This window comes from Bos javanicus, chromosome 10, assembly GCF_032452875.1.
Source record: "Bos javanicus breed banteng chromosome 10, ARS-OSU_banteng_1.0, whole genome shotgun sequence".
Lineage (NCBI taxonomy): Eukaryota > Metazoa > Chordata > Mammalia > Artiodactyla > Bovidae > Bos > Bos javanicus.
In genome coordinates this window covers 102,040,188-102,058,393 of record NC_083877.1, presented here as the reverse complement: position 1 = coordinate 102,058,393, position 18,206 = coordinate 102,040,188, and the positions used below count along the sequence as shown (strand labels likewise).

At 45.1% G+C, this 18,206-nt stretch overlaps 1 protein-coding gene across 6 annotated transcripts in view; it reads left to right on the top strand.

The window, feature by feature from the left end:
- Positions 1-18,206, top strand: part of RPS6KA5 (ribosomal protein S6 kinase A5) — a 219,661-nt gene that overhangs the window by 151,608 nt on the left and 49,847 nt on the right. For all 6 annotated transcript variants that reach the window (XM_061429707.1, XM_061429705.1, XM_061429708.1 and 3 more), the window contains 2 exons: positions 2,212-2,295; positions 4,455-4,558. In XM_061429707.1, coding sequence (XP_061285691.1) covers positions 2,212-2,295; positions 4,455-4,558 — 188 coding nt within the window. The remainder of the gene's footprint in view (positions 1-2,211; positions 2,296-4,454; positions 4,559-18,206) is intronic.

Below are 18,206 nucleotides of genomic sequence, written 5' to 3'. Positions count from 1 at the left end.
AAGATGGAACCTTGCTGGTGGTAGAAAAATAGAGTGTAAATTGGAAAACTTCCTCTAAAATAGTTTTGTAATGTATTTTAAAGACACCCATGTGTAACCCAGGTAGCAACAGTTAGAACTGGACATGGAACATCAGACTGGTTCCAAATCAGGGAAGGAGTATGTCAAGGCTGTATATTGTCACCCTGCTTATTTAACTTACATGCAGAGTACATCATGAGAAACGCTGGGCTGGATGAAACACAAGCTGGAATCAAAATTGCTGGGAGAAATACCAGTAATCTCAGATATGCAGATGACACCACCCTTATGGCAGAAAGTGAAGAACTAAAGAGCCGCTTGATGAAAGTGAAAGAGGAGAATGAAAAAGTTGGCTTAAAGCTCAACATTCAGAAAACTAAGATCGTGGCATCCAGTCCCATCACTTCATGGCAAATAGATGGGGAAACACTGGAAACGGTGGCTGACTTTATTTTTTGGGGCTCCAAAATCACTGCAGATGGTGACTGCAGCCATGAAATTAAAAGACAGTTGCTCCTTGGAAGGAAAGTTATGACCAACCTAGATAGCATATTCAAAAGCAGAGACATTACTTTGCCAACAAAGGTCCATCTAGTCAAAGCTATGGTTTTTCCAATAGTCATGTATGGATGTGAGAGTTGGAGTATAAAGAAAGCAGAGTGCCCAAGAATTGATGCTTTTGAACAATGGTGTTAGAGAAGACTCTTGAGAGTCCCTTGGACAGCAAGGAGATCCAACCAGTCTATCCTAAAGGAAATCAGTCCTGAATATTCATTGGAAGGACTGATGTTGAAGCTGAAACTCCCAGTACTTTGGACACCTGATGCAAAGAACTGACTCATTAGAAAAGACCCTGCTGCTAGGGAAGATTGAAGGCAGGAGGAGAAGGGGACGACAGAGAATGAGATGGTTGGATGGCATCACCGACTCAATGGACATGAGTTTGAGTAAACTCCGGGAGTTGGTGATGCCTCCGGGAGGCCTGCGAGAAGGCAATGGCAACCCACTCGAGTACTCTTGCCTGGAAAATCCCATGGACGGAGGAGCGAGGTGGGCCACAGGGTGGTAAAGAGTCGGACATGACTGAGCGACTGAACTGAACTGAACTGAAATGCCTTTAAAATTTCAGATGTAGCCAAATGAATGTATATTATTAAAGAAGAATTATTTTTCCCCTATTTAATATATCTGCATAAGAATTCAGATATTTTTCTCCTTTATTACACTGAGATATGATCCAATTGGTCATTTTTTTAATTACTTGATTTTTTAAAATTTATTTTCAGGTTGATATATTAGCCCTACAAAAGAGAAACAACTGCCTTTAAGAGACAGTGTTCTTTTAGGGCAGCTCTGCTCATCAGCACTGAGCCCACCATTGGCAGTGCCAGACTGAAACATGATGATAAGATCTGAAAACCTCTTTACACCCTTTTCCATCTTTGGGTTCCCGTTTTCCCTTCTTAACATTTGATCTTCCTTTTCCCTTAAGGTTCCCAGTGTTTTTCCAGTCTTGCTGATCTGGAAATAAAGTCATTCACCCTAAAAGTTAGTGGTGAAGAATCGGCCTTCCAATGTAGGAGATGTAAGAGACATGGGTTCAGTCCCTGGGTCAGGAAGATCCCCTGGAGGAGGAAATGGCAAACTACTCCAATATCCTTGCCTGAAGAATCCCACGGACAGAGGAGCCTGGTGGGCTGTAGTCCACAGGGTCGCAAAGAGTCGGACACGACAGCGTCTGAGCATATAACTACGTCCATACAGTTCCCCTTCTAGGGCTTTTTGTCTTCTTACGAGAACAGTTGTAAAAAATCAGTGATTGGAATATATACATGTACAGACAAGAAGAGTGAGCGAGTGGCTTCATGGGTGGATGGATTAATGAATGATAGCAGGGTTTCAGGGTTTAAAAGGTTTACCCATTGACCCCATACTGTTGGGGTGGCCAAAATGTTTGTTTGGATTTTTCTGTTAGAGAGTAACCCAAAAACCTGAACGAGCTTTTGGCCAACCCAGTATACAGATGTGTGCACACCAGCTTGTCCTGGTGAGAAGAATCTGTCAGATGGATTCTGCCACTGCTTTGCTGCTGTGGTATGTCTTGACATTGCCATGTGGTGTTAACTCTTTTTGTCAATTTTCATACTAGCTTAAAATTAAATCTCTTTTTCTTTGTTTGATTGTTTTAAGGCTGAAAGAGCATATTCCTTTTGTGGAACCATTGAATACATGGCACCAGATATTGTCAGAGGGGGAGACTCAGGACATGACAAGGTATGTTCTGTTTTTGACACTTCGTGATGTATCTCCATAAAATGTATAATAAGAATCCTACTTGTACTTTTACTAGACCCACTCCCACAACAGATGTCTTCAGTTGACAAGATTAGGACTAACAATTGGAAGGTCTTACCAGATCCATGCCCACAATATTGTCTTAAGATAACAAGTACATAAGGCCCTGACAAGGCCAGTGAGTGGGGCACTCTCCCTTCTGATGTCTGTGTCAGAGGCTTTCTCTGTCCTTTTTATACTTCAGGAAAACTCTGCTACACACACACATACAAAAAGAACCTACTTAGTAACTTGGGCTCTTCTGGTGTTTCCTTTTTTTTCCCCTTTCCTTTGCATACACAAGCATATTATGATATCTAGTATTTTGGAGGAAAAAGATAATAGAAAGTTTAAGACATTCTAGATTTCCCTTTTTTTCCAAGTTTTGTGGATGAGGATAATTTTTTGTTTTAGAGAGTAATACTCTTGTTAAGGGAAACCACAAAATCGACTAATTCCTGAAATAATAATTTTTCTGTTATTTCCATTGTGTCATGTCTTGAGCAAAGCATCAGTTGTAACCCTGATTAAAATAAAAATCACTTTGGTTGCATGTGATCTGGCCTTTTAGGACACAGCTGAGCCACAGTGCAGTGCAGAGGGGTCATGGGCGCCCAGACAGCCCCTCCTGTTCCCACTGGAGTCATGCAGCTTTGCATTCAGGACGGTCTAAGTTTGTTTTCCTAAGCCCTCTAAGAAAAAGCTCGGTTTTTTTTACCCTCCTCGCTTCCCTTTGAATGTGCAGAGTCAAAACTGTAGATGAGGCATTCTGAGTAGTTTTAAAATCTAGGTCAGATATTTCTTCTTCCTGTAATGGCAACCCACTCCAGCATTTTGCCTGAAAAGTCTCATGGACAGAGGAGCCTGGCAGGCTGCAGTCCAGAGGGTCACAAAGAGTTGGACACAAATAAGCGCAAAGTCTTGGATTAAAGGGTACAGATTTGTTAGATTTGTTTAGTTCCTTCGTAACACTTTTGCTTTATTAATAACATTCTCAAAATAAAGAATTCTGTATTTTTCACTCCTCATCTCCCCATCTTCCTCATTCCCTTTCGAAATCTTACATACACGGTGGGAATGTCTTAAGGGCGGAGAATCAGTGGTCACCTTGCTAATGACCAGTCATGTATTAAAGAGCATGGATCCTGACTCAGATGACAGTAAAACTGCTTGTCTAAATAAAACAACTGAGATTTGGTTTATATGTTATTGTTACATTTTTTCTTTAAAATAACTCTGGGCTCACCAATTCTACATCATCTCCCTGAAACCTTTGCCCTGAAATTTGGAAGCAGAGTTTAAAATTTTAGCTTCAGTTAATTTCTCATTGGTGTCAGCTCATATATTCAGCAGGTATTGAACTTGATTTGCCTAATTGTCAAAGAACTAATTTTCAATATATAAAGATTCTTTAAATTTAGTAAATATATATATAAATTGCTATATGTAAATTAAATATATAATTTGTTATGCTCTCAGTTAACTGGTTTTATAAATTGTTTTCTAAAGTAGACCACATTTTATATTATTTTCAGCCTTTCCATTCGTCCCACAAACTAAAGACTGTTAGATTTATGTGATGTGTCCCGTAAGAGGAATTGATTTAGGTGGTTATGAAAAAGTAACTCCTTTTGATGGGTTATTTTTCATTTTCATTCTTTGACTTTAAGAAATTTCATATTTATCAGAACTGAATAATCAACCAAAATGCTGATTAATACTTTTTTCGCCCTATTATCAAAAGTCTAAATATTTTGCTTAGTTAAAATTTTAAAATTTCACTTTTAAGAAAATTTTTGAGGGAGACGGAGAGGACAGATTGGGGGTTTGGGGTTAGCAGATGAAGACTGTCATGTCTAGACTGGTTAACAGCAACGTCCTACCGCACAGCACAGGGAACTGCGCTCAGTGCCCTGTGATAGATCGAATGGAAAAGAGTGTGGGAAGGAATGTGTATGTGTGTCTGTATACACACATGTATATATATATATATATATAGAACTGAGTCACTTTATATAGCTGTATTTTGTTCATTTTTCTTTTTTTATGAGATATAATTAGTTAATATTCAAGAAAACGAAATGTCTGTTATTTTATAGGCAGTTGACTGGTGGAGTTTAGGTGTTCTAATGTATGAATTACTAACTGGAGCATCTCCGTTCACTGTTGATGGCGAGAAGAACTCCCAAGCTGAGATATCTAGGTAAGACCTGACAAAATAAAATAAATGTGTTGTTTTCTCTAAGGACCTGATCAAATTTCTGCAATCTGGCTGAAAGAAAAAATGATTTTTTTAATGGCATAGACAAAAATGGTGTATAACAGTAAATTGCCAATTATATTTCCATAGGATGTAGCTTTATAACCTTTATATCTCTTTATACTTTAGGTGCCCAGTTAGATCTTACTTTTCATAGTGTTGTAACTTTGTGTGCTCCAAAGCATTTACCATACTGTCTTAAGAAAAAAAAGAAAGTGAAGTCGCTCAGTCGTGTCCAACTCTTTGCGACCCCGTGGACTGTAGCCTACCAGGCTCCTCCGTCCATGGGATTCTCCAGGCAAGAGTACTGGAGTGTGTTGCCATTTCCTTCTCCAGGAGATTGGAGCCGGGTCTCCCGCATTGCAGGCAGACGCTTTACCCTCTGAGCCACCAGAGAACACAACTTGGTGTTTATTTGCTGGGTACTTTTTCCCAGTGTATACATCATGTAATTTCTTTGTGACTTAAACATAAAGAAACAGTAGTTATTTTTCAGATCATGGATATAAACCCAGTAGAAACAAATACCCTGAGGTCACCGTCTTGTAGGTTATCATAGCCTTATTCTGTTCCTTTCCTTCAGAGCAGTTAGCACAAGTGCAGCGCTGCATTTTTGTTTGTATTATTTGACGAGTGTGTCTCTCCCACTGGATTGTGAGCTCCGAGAGCCGGGGTGACTCAGGCTTTGGTCCTCACCATGTGCGCTTGGAGGGCTCACCACGCAGAATTCAGTGAATGTTTTCAGAATGAAATGAGTTAATGAACAAATAAATGAAGCATGATAAAGCAGTATACTGATTACTCGTTATGTTTTTGTCCAATTTTTACTTGAATTTTGTAACTTTGAGAACAGATTTGACATTAACCATTGAGACTTCCACCGATTACCACGATGGAGTAACAGGGACCAGGTTTACTTCCCTTCCTGAACAGTTTTTTAAATGGGTAAAAATATATGAAACAACAGTATTGAAGACTTTGAACTCCAGCAGTGAAGCCCAGTGAACGCTGAGAGACGGGAAATAAACGAGGTGAGCCCCTGTGACTTCCGAGTTTAGGCCTCAAGAGAGGATGCAGGCTGCAGTTCAGCGGGGAAACGCCGTGGAGCTGTGACGGAAATGACGACTCAGCAAGGCGGGCGAGGCTGGAGTCCGCAGAGCAGAGTGCTGGAGAGGAGGAGGCTGCAGAAAGAGAAGTCCGGAGCTCTGTGGGAGGAATCCTTCAAGTATTAGTTAGTTAAGCACTGATAAGGACATGTAGAAGGAAACTACTCAATTTACTTACCTAAGATGTTATTTCTCTTCAAATTGATCTAACAGATTCAACACAATTAGAATCCCAACAGGCTTTTTTTTTTTAGTTGAAATTGACAACTTGGGTCTAAATGCATAGGACCTAGAAGAGCCAAATCACCTTTGAAAAAGTAGACCAAATTTGATTTGAAGACTCATAAGCTATGGCAACTAAGACACTGTAGTGTTTATATCAAGGCAGACAAATCACTGATGAAGTAGAATAGAGTCCAGAAGTAGAACCACAGAAATTTAGGGAACTGGTTTTTTCTTTTATGAAGTTCAGTATCAGTTTTGTGAAGAAAAGATAGGTTTTCAACAAATGATGCTGGAACCATTGGCTATTGTATGGGGGGGAAATGAACTCTGCTAAATACTTCTTGCTATAGAAAGATTTTAAATGTATCACAGGCCTAAAATTATAAAAACTTCTGAAAGAAAAATTTTTTTGGCCTTGGGTTAGGCAAAGGCACAAAATGTGCAATCTGTAAAAGCACACATTGATAAATTAGACTTATCAAAATTAAGAGCTTCTGCTTTTCCAATGAAACTTTCAAGAGGCTGGAAAGACAAACCACAGACTGTGATAGGGTTACAAATTATGTCTGTTGATAAAGAACTGGTATCCAGAATACATGAAGAGCTCTCAAAACTCAAGGGAAAAACCCTCCATTGTTTTTAAAAGGGCAAAAGGTTTGAACAGTCCGCCAAAGAAGATATATGAGTGGCAGATGAGCACATAAAAAGTGACCAACATCATTAGTCTTCAGGGAAATGCAAATCCAACCTCAGTGCAGTAGCTCTGTATGCTCCCTGGAATGACTAAAAATAAAGCTACTGACCATATTAGGGCTCTCCAGGGAAAGAGTACCAATGGATATACATACACATAAGTACAAGATTTATCCTAAGGAGTTAGCTCACCCAGTTATGTCAGCTGAGAGGCCCATGACCTGCCTCTGAGAGCTGGAGGTCTGTGGGAGCTGCAGCAAGTCTAGTCCAAGCGCGATGGACTTAGAACGAGAGGAGCCAGTGGTGTGAATCACAGAAAACGAGTGTCCCAGGTTGAGCAGGCAGGCCGGAAGGGGCTAGGCCCTCTTCTCTGCTTTTCTTTCTGTTCAGGCACCTATGGATTGGCTGGTGCCACCACATTGGGAAGGGGATTCAAATACCAGTGTCGTCCAGACATACTTTCTCAGACACACCCAGAAATAATGTTTACTCTCAACCAGTGACCCAGTCAAGTGACACTTTAAGTTAACCATCACAAGCCCATCCCCATCGCCCTGACCGCCATTTGCATCTCCTTAAACTATACTTGGTCTCCAATAAAGATAATAACAAGATTGTAATTCCACCTAACATAATATGGCTCTACCGCCAACCAATTAACCCCTTCCCCAGAAGAGAACGTAAAGTCCTTGAGTGGTATGGTAATGTTCTCTCTTCCCTTTGAAATCCCATAACTTAAATACTATAGTATAAATTTAAAATACTTAAATACTATGGTATGAAGTCAGCACATCTTATTGTATATGTGAAGGAATAAGGCAGGGAAAAAAACAAACATCTATTTATACACACACATATTCATAACAAAACAGGGAAGACATACTCCTGTCAGTAAAGTCCCCATTTCTGTAAATGCTTACATAGAAACGGGGTCTATGTCACCAGTCTGTAGAGTCTGTGTAACCTGGGGTCATAGCTGGTATCTGTAACTGCCTTCTTCCACCACCCACTTTGTATTCCCTTTGCCTTCAGCAAGTACCTCAGACTGGGGGGTGACCGCAGCCTTCATTCCCAGAGAATCTGGCCGCTGGTAGTCCTGCCTGCGTTGAGCTGCTGCTTTTTCAGTTGGCCATCACGGGGCGTGGTGACAGCAGCAGACGCCCCGATGCGTCTCCTGTGTCCGGGCGTGCTCGTCCTTGCCTCCCTTGTGGAACAGTAGTCCAGCGTCCCGTGGTAGTAAGGGCCGTTCATCCCAGCCGCTGCCACAGCTCCTGCTGCCGCTTGCTTCAGAGGCATAAGGAAGTGGCTCGGTGGCCATCTTAATTTCCCGTTCAGTGGAGTCACTGTTAAATCTCTAGGAGGAAGCATTACTTCCCCTGGAACTAAGACCTTTAGGCCAGCAGACCATAAAGTCATGGGAACAGAAAGCAAACATTTTGCTAGTGAATCACGATGGATAAGAGTAAGTGGCCCCACTCCCGTATCTGCTGCTTGATTTCTGGACTCGTGAATCCTGGCTATGAGAGAAACGGCACCATATACTGGATGGAGATTCTGAGGGTTTTCGCCTTCTGGAGAAACTTGCCACCCTAACTTGCATGATAACTGAATTTTCAAATGATCATTCTACCATGATATCAAGCCAGCTGCCTCAGAAGGCTGCAGAACACGATTAAGACCAGTGAATTCCGTGAGCATGGTCTATTGCTGTACTTCTTTTGCTATGAAGTGAGTTCCTTGATCAGAAACAGTGCTGTCCAGATACCATGATAGTGCATAGGGAATTTTTTAAGCCTGTGGATCACAGTTTTGGCAGAAATATTGCTTGCAGGAAAAGCAGTCCATATCCGTAGTGCCTGCTCTAGTTAGAGTGAAAATCTGTCCCTTCTACAATGACAACAATCTGGTGTAATCAACCTGCCACCAGAAGCTGGCTGATGACCCTGGGAGTTGGTGCCAGATAAGGTTCTCAGTGTTGGTCTCCACGCAGTGGCCTGAAGCCAGATGAGCCTTGGTGAGTGGAAATCCTGCTGCTGAGTCCAGACCTCAGCTCCAGCCTTGCCTCCATGGCCACCTTGCCCATGAGTCCGTTGGCTGATGACAGGGTTCGCTGGAGAGAGGCTGACAGACCAGCATATGCATTTGACTGTTAAAACCCTGCTCTGCTCAGGTCATCCTGCAGTGAGCACTCACATAGGACACAAATACCTCACATTTTTGCCCAGAGAGGTCTGTCAACAAAGCTTTCCCCCAGACACCTCTGTCAAGTAGATTTCCTTGTCACCAACTTTCCACTCATATTCCAAGTCCCTGGCCAGCCAAATTGTTGGCCACGACCCATTAATGAAAACAAAATTACAGGACTGGCCGTGTGTCCTTCCAAGTGCAGAGAATGACTAGGTGCACCGCTCAGGGTTCTGCCCACTGGGAAGGTTTGCGCTCCCCTTTGCACATCGTGCAGAGCTGTTAGTGAGCCAAGCCTGAGTCTTCTGTCCCTCTTTCAGCCACAGCAGGGTCTCCCCGTGTGGCCATCCATAGATGCAGACTGGTGGAGAGAGGGCGGCAGAGCCGGAAAGGGGACCGTGAGCATTTAGGCCGCGTCTCCGCGCAGCTCATGGCATCTTCAGCACCTGCTCAGTCCAGTCTCGTGTTTGCTGTTTCCACTTGATGGTGGAGTATTGCTGTGCACTCCCAACTCCACAGCTTAATGGACCAGATAAATGGGCATCTCGGTGGCATGTAACTTGGGAGCCCAGAGTTAAATGTTCAGGCCAAGCAGCAGACCAAGAGCTCTTTCTCAAAAGGGGAGTGGTTATCCTCAGAAGATGGCAGGGATTTGCTCCAGAACCTGAGCGCTCTAGGTCACCACTCAGGGCTACCCAAGGCTCCAAACAGCACCTGTCTGCCACTTCCAGTGCCCCTGGGTCTGCTGAATCAGAGGAACCAAGTGAGAGAGCAGCTTCACAGTGGCCTGGACCCTTCTCTTGTTCTGGACTCCACTCAACAGCAGCTTTTCAAGTCGCTTGGTAAACTGGCTGGAGTAACACACCCGCTTCCCACGTCCTGAGGCCCGCCAGGCATCGTGCCCCTTGTTTTGGTGGTAGGAGAGGCCAGCTGCACCAACATACCCTTCACCTTGGGAGAGCTGTCTCGAGGTGCCCTGCACCACTGGACTCCTAGAAACCCACTAGGGTGGAGGCCCCTGGATTTGGGGCAGATCCGTCCCCACCCTGTGTCACACAGGGTCCCACCAGTGAGTCTCAAGTCATCGCTACTTCTTGCTCAACAGGTCCAGTCAGCCTAAAGCCACCAATGCAGCGGACCAGCGTGGTTGTCTGTGAAGGAGAAAGGCAATCAAGAGCTTTGTGAACTGAATTACGACATAGGGCTGGAGAATGGATAACCCTGGAGGCAGGACAGTGAGGGTACATGGTTGGCTTTACCAGCTGAGAGGAGCTCCTTTTGGTGGGACTGACGGACAGGGTGGAGGAAAACCAGAGCTTGTATTCCTTTACTCAAGCAATGAAACCAGGTCTGGTCCAGCAGCTGCACCTGGAGCTCCCACCTGCCTAAATCTATAATGATCCGCTGTCTTCTGCTCGGGTCAGGCGGGCGAGCTCAAGGGCGCTGCAGTGGGAAGCTGCACTCCCGTGGCTTTCTTGTCCTCGCTGGTGGATTGAGCCTCAGCAGCCCCGGAGATACCCCGCCGCTTTCTGACTCGCCATTTCCCAGGCGGAGGCGGTTCCGATGGCCTCCCCTTGGCCCTCCCTGCCCGAGCCGCCCTCACTCCTTAGGTCCGGGCGCCGGTGTGGGCTCCTGCCAGCTGCCAAGTGTCTCTGTCCCAAGTTCGCATCCGGCCCTGGGGCGGGAATCCCAGGACAGGGTCAGGGACGGCTGCATCCACTGTGGAGATGAACCTGCGCTGGAACTGGGCCTCCTCAAGCCCCTCTCTGGCCGATGGGTCTCCTAGAATTCGTGTCGGTTCAGAACCAGAGACGAGAGGCCCCTGAAGGTCTGACGTCCCCCTTTGCCCCGCGAGCGGTTACTCTGCTGAGAGGCTGGAGGTCCCTCTGGGGAGCGCTGGGAGGAAGACGCACAGTCAGCTCTCAGGGTCCTTCCACGGGGACCCACGCTCCCCTCTACTCAAGAGGCTGTAGACGTGTAACTGGCTCGAGTGTGGGAATTGACGGAGGGGCTGGACGGGGGAGGGCAGGAGCCGTGACAGGGTCACAGGAGCCTCGCAGGTGATGGGGGCGGCAATGCCCTGGACGGTGCGCGTGGGCTTACAGCTGTGTCTGTGTGTGTGAGAGAGAGACTGCATTTATCAGATTGTGCACTTTACATGTTGAGTTTATTGTACCTCAATTTTACTTCAGCAAAACTGCTAAATTTTTTAGAATGTGCCTTTTACAGGATAGATTAAGAATTAAATAATTTCTCACTATTCTGGCTTATTCAATATCAGAACTAAGTGATGAGAAATATTTCTTGTTAAAATCAAATTTAAATCGTGCCTATTGTTAAAATTCTCGACATGACTTTGCTTATTTTAAATGTGCTTTTGGACAGTTTGAAAATGCATCCGAAGTATAGGAAACCTTGACCACAGTCTTGAGAATTTAGGTCCCGTGCAAGGTCATACCTGTCGTGGTGAGAAGTGAAAGGGCACACCTAACCTGACAAGGTTTAGCAGCGGCTCCCCTGACTGGTTCCCTCTTTTTGATCCCACACACACAGTCAGTCTTCTCTCACAGTTTTCCTTTCCACCACAGCTCTGCCTCTAGAGAGACAGTATGTTGCTGGTCTCGATGGCAGGAGTATTCTGAACCAGATGATTTTCAAATTTAAATTGTTTTATTGCCCTTAGATCAGTTAGTTGGCATTCTGATTTTAGCAAGAGAAAGAGTCTGAATCAGATTATCTAAAATCTTGAAACTAGAGTAGATTTCTCAAGAGTTTAAATAGGACTCCTTCCCTTTAATCCATTAATTATTCACTGTCTTGTTATTAATAGTTTTATGTAAAGCGTGGTGTTAACTGTGATCCAGGGGGTTTTGTTTTGTTTCATTACTACACGTTTACAAACAGTGTAATAGCTGAATTATCCGACATTACTTTTTCCTCCCAAGACAGTCATTCTGACTGTCTTTCCTGGTGTAAAGTCTTTCATAAATAGTCTATTCTTTACAAAATATGTACCATTCAGATAAATGTATCATTATCTTGTCTCCAGATGTCTTAATTAGCCAGTGCTTTTTCTGATTGTTGAATTCCTCCATTCCTTAATTATTGCACTCTTCCCCAATCTCTGCATTATTCCTTTAGTTTTTATTTGAGATGCTTCAAAATAATGTATTATCCAAATTATCTGTTTGCCTGTTGTTATCTACAGGTAGCCTAAAGTCAAGACAAATGTGTTTTTCTGGTTATCAGATTTCAAACTGTGATAAGGGTTTAGAATGAGATGAGAACTTTCTCCTTGGTATAAGAATCCCTTCACCAGTTACCCAGATGGGCATCTCTTTTCTGTCTGAGCCATCAGTGAACAGATAGCACTGTTGTATATTTTCAAGGAATCCCCTTCCATTTTTGAACTTTAGCAGGTAGAATTTCTCCCCCCTTAAAAAGAAGTTGAAATTAGCTTCCTCTAACCTCTGCACATTGGAGAAGGCAGTGGCACCCCACTCCAGTACTCTTGCCTGGAAAATCCCATGGACAGAGGAGCCTGGTGGGCTGCAGTCCATGGGGTCTCTAAGAGTCAGACAACACGACTGAGTGACTTCACTTTCACTTTTCATTTTCATGCATTGGAGAAGGAAATGGCAACCCACTCTAGTGTTCTTGCCTGGAGAATCCCGGGGACGTGGGAGCCTGGTGGGCTGCCATCTATGGGGTCGCACAGAGTCAGACACGACTGAAGCGACTCAGCAGCAGCAGCAGCCTCTGCACGTAAATCCTAGTCCTGGGCCCCGTCCACTAAAGAACAAGGTAATTCTGTTGTTCCTGCCATACCTTGCGTTGGGCCTCGGACGATAGTTTTATCTAGGGCAGGTCTTCTCGTCCTCTTAACTGTTCATGTGAGATCATTTCTAGATTCTTCATCCCTTGGTACCATTTAGAATAAAAATTAAGTTTTCAACATCCAGACCTGGATGATCGATCGCTCTTTGGCTTTTCTTTGAGTCTGTTTCTTCTTTCTGTCTCACGTCTGTGCATTTCTCACGTGTATGTTTCCCACCCGCGTGTCCGGCCTCTGTGTAGCGCTTCCTCCTTCAGGGTGCGTGTTGCTGCCCCACGGGTCTCCCCTCAGCCACCAGTCTCCTGGCAGCTTTTCTGCCTCCCCTCCAAGAAAGAGCCTCTCGCTTGCCTGGAGCTGCGTAAATCAGGATGATTAGCTTTGCCTCTCTCCTGGGTATCAGGACGTAGAGGTTCAGTCGGCAGCTCTTCTGTCATCTCCACAGGGTTGTTTCTATCTCACTCTCTCTGACTTGGACATTTACAAAATATATGCCGAGAAATGTTTATGTGGAATTTTATTACCCGTCAGTAAAGTGTATTTTATTCATGTTTCATTGTGCTGTTATACACATATTGTTATATAAATTCAGGTCTGAGAGTTATCAAAATCATGGTTTAAACAGACTCTCGTTGTGTTAAGTCAGGGCTTGGCAAACTATAGCCTGCAGGTCAAATCCATTCAGCTCCCTGCTTTTGTGTGGCCTGTGAGATAAGAAAAAATGAAAAGGTGAACAATATTTTGTGACATGTGAAAATGATGTGAAGTCTGAGTTTGGTGTCCATCAATAAAGTTTTATTAGAACACGGCATGGGCGTCCATTTAGTGTCCTGTCTGGCTGCTTTTGCGCTGGAGTAGCACTGAGTAGTTGCCCCAGAAGCCATGCAGCTTCCAGAGCCTGAAGAACGTACTGTCTGGCCTTGTTATTACTTATCTAGTATCTGTTGCTCAGTAACAAATGACCTCAAAACTTAGTGGCTTAACACAGCAAACATTTATAACCTCAGGGTTTCTGTGGATCAGGAATCTGGGCACAGTTTAGCTGAGTCCTGCACGTCAGGGTCTCTCACAGGCTGCAGTCAGAGTGTTGGCTAGGCTCTCAGTATCTCAGGGCTCACCTGGGAAAGGGTCTGCTTCCAAGCACAGGTGGTTGTTCCCGGATTCGGTTCCTCTGGGTTGTAGGACTGTGAGCCTCAGTTCCTTGTGGTGGGGGCCCCTGCAGCATGGCAGCTTCTTCATCAGAGCATGCAACAGAGAGTCTGCTGGGAAGATGGGACGTTCTGTTACCTGATGATGAACGCACCGTCTTCTCATCTTTCCTGTATATTTGTGGTTATAACAAAGCCTCCAGCTCCAGCTGTATCCACGAGTATCCACGAGGCTGTGGATACATGGAGAAGAGCGATTGTGGGGATCTCGGGCACCTCCCCACCGTGTGCCTTTTACAAAAAAGTTCAAAGATCCCTGGTTTAGGTAAAAATTTATTTGTCCTTCCAATGAGTGTTGGAGCCGGGGCAAGGGCACTAGCCAAAGAACCTCACCTCGTTATTCTTTTTTTTTTTAATTTGTTTATTTGGCTGCACCGAGTCTTGGTTGCTGCACACGGGGCCTTCAGTCTTTATTGTGGAATGCGGGGTCTGTGGTCGGGTGGGGTCTTTTTCTCTTTTCAGTTGTGACATGCGAAGCCTCAGATGCTGCACGTGCAGTCTAGCTCCCTGACCAGGGATGGAGCCGGGCCCTGCGCTGAGAGCACCAGGGAAGTCCTGCCTGCGTTATTCTTAATTATCCAGCAGACTTGGCCTCAGAAGATACAGGGTAGGCGGGTCAAGAAAGAACTCCGAAAAAAAAAAAAAAAGAAAGAATTCCATAACAGGCAGAAGCAAGTGGTGGTGTGGGACGGTCCCCCCAGCACAGCCAGCTCCGTGGCTCAGTGAAGGCGTGCTCCTGTGGAGTAGTGGGCTGCGGGCCCCCGATGCCAGCCTCTGTGCCCAGTCACCTGTGTCATGTCCTTGAATCCTTACAGCATTGCAGCATGTGCTGTCCTGCAGATGAGGAGCTGCAGGGAGGTGGACTGGGGCTGACTGCAGAGCGACCGGAAGTGGCTTTATGCTCTCTCCAGGGTAGCACTTGGTTCCCTGAGGCTGTATTCTTTCCTGGTGAGGCAGATGCTTATTTCAGGTGAAGGATTGGGAAGGGCTGGCCTGTAGACAGCAGTGGGATTGATTTCATTCATCTCTGGAGTGTTCAGTGAGTGATTTTTAACTCCTGAGAGGAAAAGAAATAGAAAGACATGGTTCTTGCCCTAAGAAAACTTACGTGTTATTTGGGAAGATATGGAATGATTAGGTGACAGTTGATAATGAGAAACGGTGTTGACTGATGGCGAGTGGTAAGAGGAGTGCTGTGGGGATCCAGGGGCGCAGGGCCTTGGGGTTTGGGAGCATCAGGGATGCCCTCCTGATGGAGCCGCGGGGTGGCCTGGAGCACGCATGAGGGGCAGGCAGAGCCTGGGGGCTCCGTGGCGTCCTCGCCAGCCTGTGGACGGCTGTCTGCGAGCCGTGACCCTGTAAATGAAGTTCGTTTATCATTCCGAATCTAAAAGGACCGCCACTACAGTTTAAAGCACGCATAAGGGGAAAGCAGTGACAGGAGTACCCAGCGGTGAACGCTGCTGAAGTAGTTCCTGTTCATCATCTTCACCTGAATAATGCTGTGCTCATACTAGAAATACGACTTCCCGTTTTGCAGTTTTTGTGTACATTTATGAGCATCTCTAGTGACAGACTCTTCATAAACATGATTTTGTACTGGCTATGTGTCATACCACTGAATAGATGCTTTACTGTTCCGCTCATGTTGAACAGCAGTTTAGAGTGAGTCAAGTGTAGCGAAAAGTTTCTAACTCAGGTAGGCACGTAAGTGATGCTGTCATTTGGGGACCACTGGGGAACCAGAAAGTGAAAGTCAGTGATGACATGGGGAAGACTGAACTTACAGACAGCAAATAGAAATAATCAAGCCGTCTTTTGCCTTCTGCAAAAACAGTTAAAAAGTTATCTGCAAGCATGGCTCAAGTGGTGAAGAATCAGGTTTGGTCCTGGTTTGGGAAGATTCCCCTGGAGGAGGAAATGGCAACCCACTCCAGTATTCTTGCCTGCAAAATCCCATGGACGGAGGAGGCTGGTGGGCTACAGCCTATGGGGTCGCAGAATCAGACTTGACTACGCACGTGCGCACTGATAGAGACTGAGGAAGAAAGCTCCTGGTTTAGGAAGTGGAGAACAGTTAGACGTCTGTTGCTTCAGTGAACACTTGTGCAGGACTTGCTATGGGCCAGAGCAGTGCTCTTGGCTCCACAGAATAAAGGAGTAAGACTGCTTTTTGTAAAAAAAAGAGAGAGAGTGCCTACTCCTGTTGAACTTACATGTTATTTGGGAGAGATAACTAATAGATAAACATGTGATAGTCTGTAAATTCCATGAAGAAAGATAAAGGGAAAGTTAGAGTGTGGGAAAAGCAGCAGTCTTACGGATGGGGGCGATGGGGGCGAGCACAAACCACTGTCCTGCCGGCCACTGAGAACTTTTAATTGGGATAGTTCTTTGTTGTCATGTTTTAGTGAAAATACGAAACACATATGCAAGCTTCATAGTTTTACTGCTTCCACCACGTTTTATTACGGGAAGTTTCAAATATTTGCTGCAGTGGACACCCACATACTCAGTGCCATGATTCTACCATGAATATTTTACCATCCTTGCTTATTACATCTCTGCCCACCTCTTCCTCCATCACAGGTTTAATTTTAATCTTGATGTCCTCACCCTTTACTCTGTTAATTCTTTGGCTAATTGGTTATGGATTTTTTTTTTTTTACCATAGGGGTTTTCAGAAACCTAAACATCCATAATCAGAAGAAATTTTATATTCGTTTATATATTATTATATATTTTAATGTTACTTCATTTGGTGTTTACATGTAATTTCTCTATCCATTCGGAGTTTACAAGGCGAGGCCCTTGCTTTGTTCATCTCCTTCCCAAAAAGCTCATTCCCTGGGACGTGTGTCAAATCATGCCCACCTTTCCTGTGTTGATTCGTCATTTTTTAAAAACAATGTAAGAAAAAAAACCAACGTAACCCTTTTGTATACGCCTATTTTTCAAGTGGTGTCTTCTGTTCACTCGATATGGCTGTTAATTTATTTTACCACCGTTTCATTTTCATAATACATTTTAACATGTAGTTAGGCAAATTCTCACACTATTTTTCAAAATTTTCTTAGCTGTGTTATCACTTATTCTTGCAAATAAATATTAATATTATCCAGACTCTAAAATATCTGGTTGAAATTTTAATTCGTAGGTATATTTTTTCTTTCCTCATTTGAAAAACAAGGATAATAAGAACCTTTTGATAGGATTGTGCATGGATGAAATGATAATACACTACACCTGAAGTGTTTGACGTGCTGTGTTGATTCAGAGCTGGTTCTGATTTTCCAGAGGGCTCTAAGATTCATTTAGAAGCAAGAGAAAACAGTCCTGGGTTATTAACCAGTTGAGACACCACAGGACCGGTGCCTTCACCAGTCAGGCGGGTGCAGTTCATGTCTCAGGGTAACTTCACAGTAACCACACACCCGATGCTTCATGTCCATCTTGACCTGAGCGTTCCAGGGAAACTGTGTTAGAGGAAGGTAAGTCCGAGGTCACCCCCTCACAGGTGCAGGGTTGAGCCTGCCGTCTCCTTCCCTGCCCGCCCCCGTTTCTGGCCCTCACAGCGTCCCCACCTTGCTGAGGAGCACGTCCCACTGCACTCCCCGCAGGAGTGGTCCTCCGCCGCCTCCAGGGAGGCCCCCTCTGGCCCCGCTTCTCGCCCAGCGGTTTGCTCCTGCTGCTTCCCAAGCCGCTGTCCTCACTTGGGAAAAGGGAGGGTTCAGAGCGATGGCTGTGTGTTCTCCGTGTTCCCTCATCAGCTCTGTCTTCGGCAGGAATTCCTGCAGATTTCTACTCATTTCTTCCCGATCTGATGCCCTTCTCACCCACATCTAGCCTGCTCCTTCCCTGCGTGTGGACCTCCGGCCCACCTGTCTCAGTTGCACACCGTGCTGCTGTTTGTGTGTCCAGACCACTGCCCTGAAGTGTGCACACGCCTCCTGCTGCTCCTCACAGGCTGGGCATCTCGGTGGAGCCGTGCCTGCCTTCAGGGCTCACTCCCCTCTCACCAACCCTCTTTCCCTGTGAACCCAGCACAGTCAACAAGACTGACCATTCCTTCCCCCAGCACCTGGTATGGAGCAGACTTCCAGTAAACGTGGGTGACTCCAGTATAAGAAGTACTAGTACAGAGTCAGGATCCTCAGAAGGAGTCAGCAAGCTGCTTCCTGCTGCACCTGGTTCACTCATCAGCAGGGAATCTGGAGCCTCGTCCTTCCACATGAGAAACCTGTGGCTGCAGAAAGCAGGGTGGAGAAACGGGCAGGCTAGGCTTGCCTTCCCTGCGGGACAGGCTGCCCACACCGTGTGTCCTTCGAGGGGACCCTCTCTCA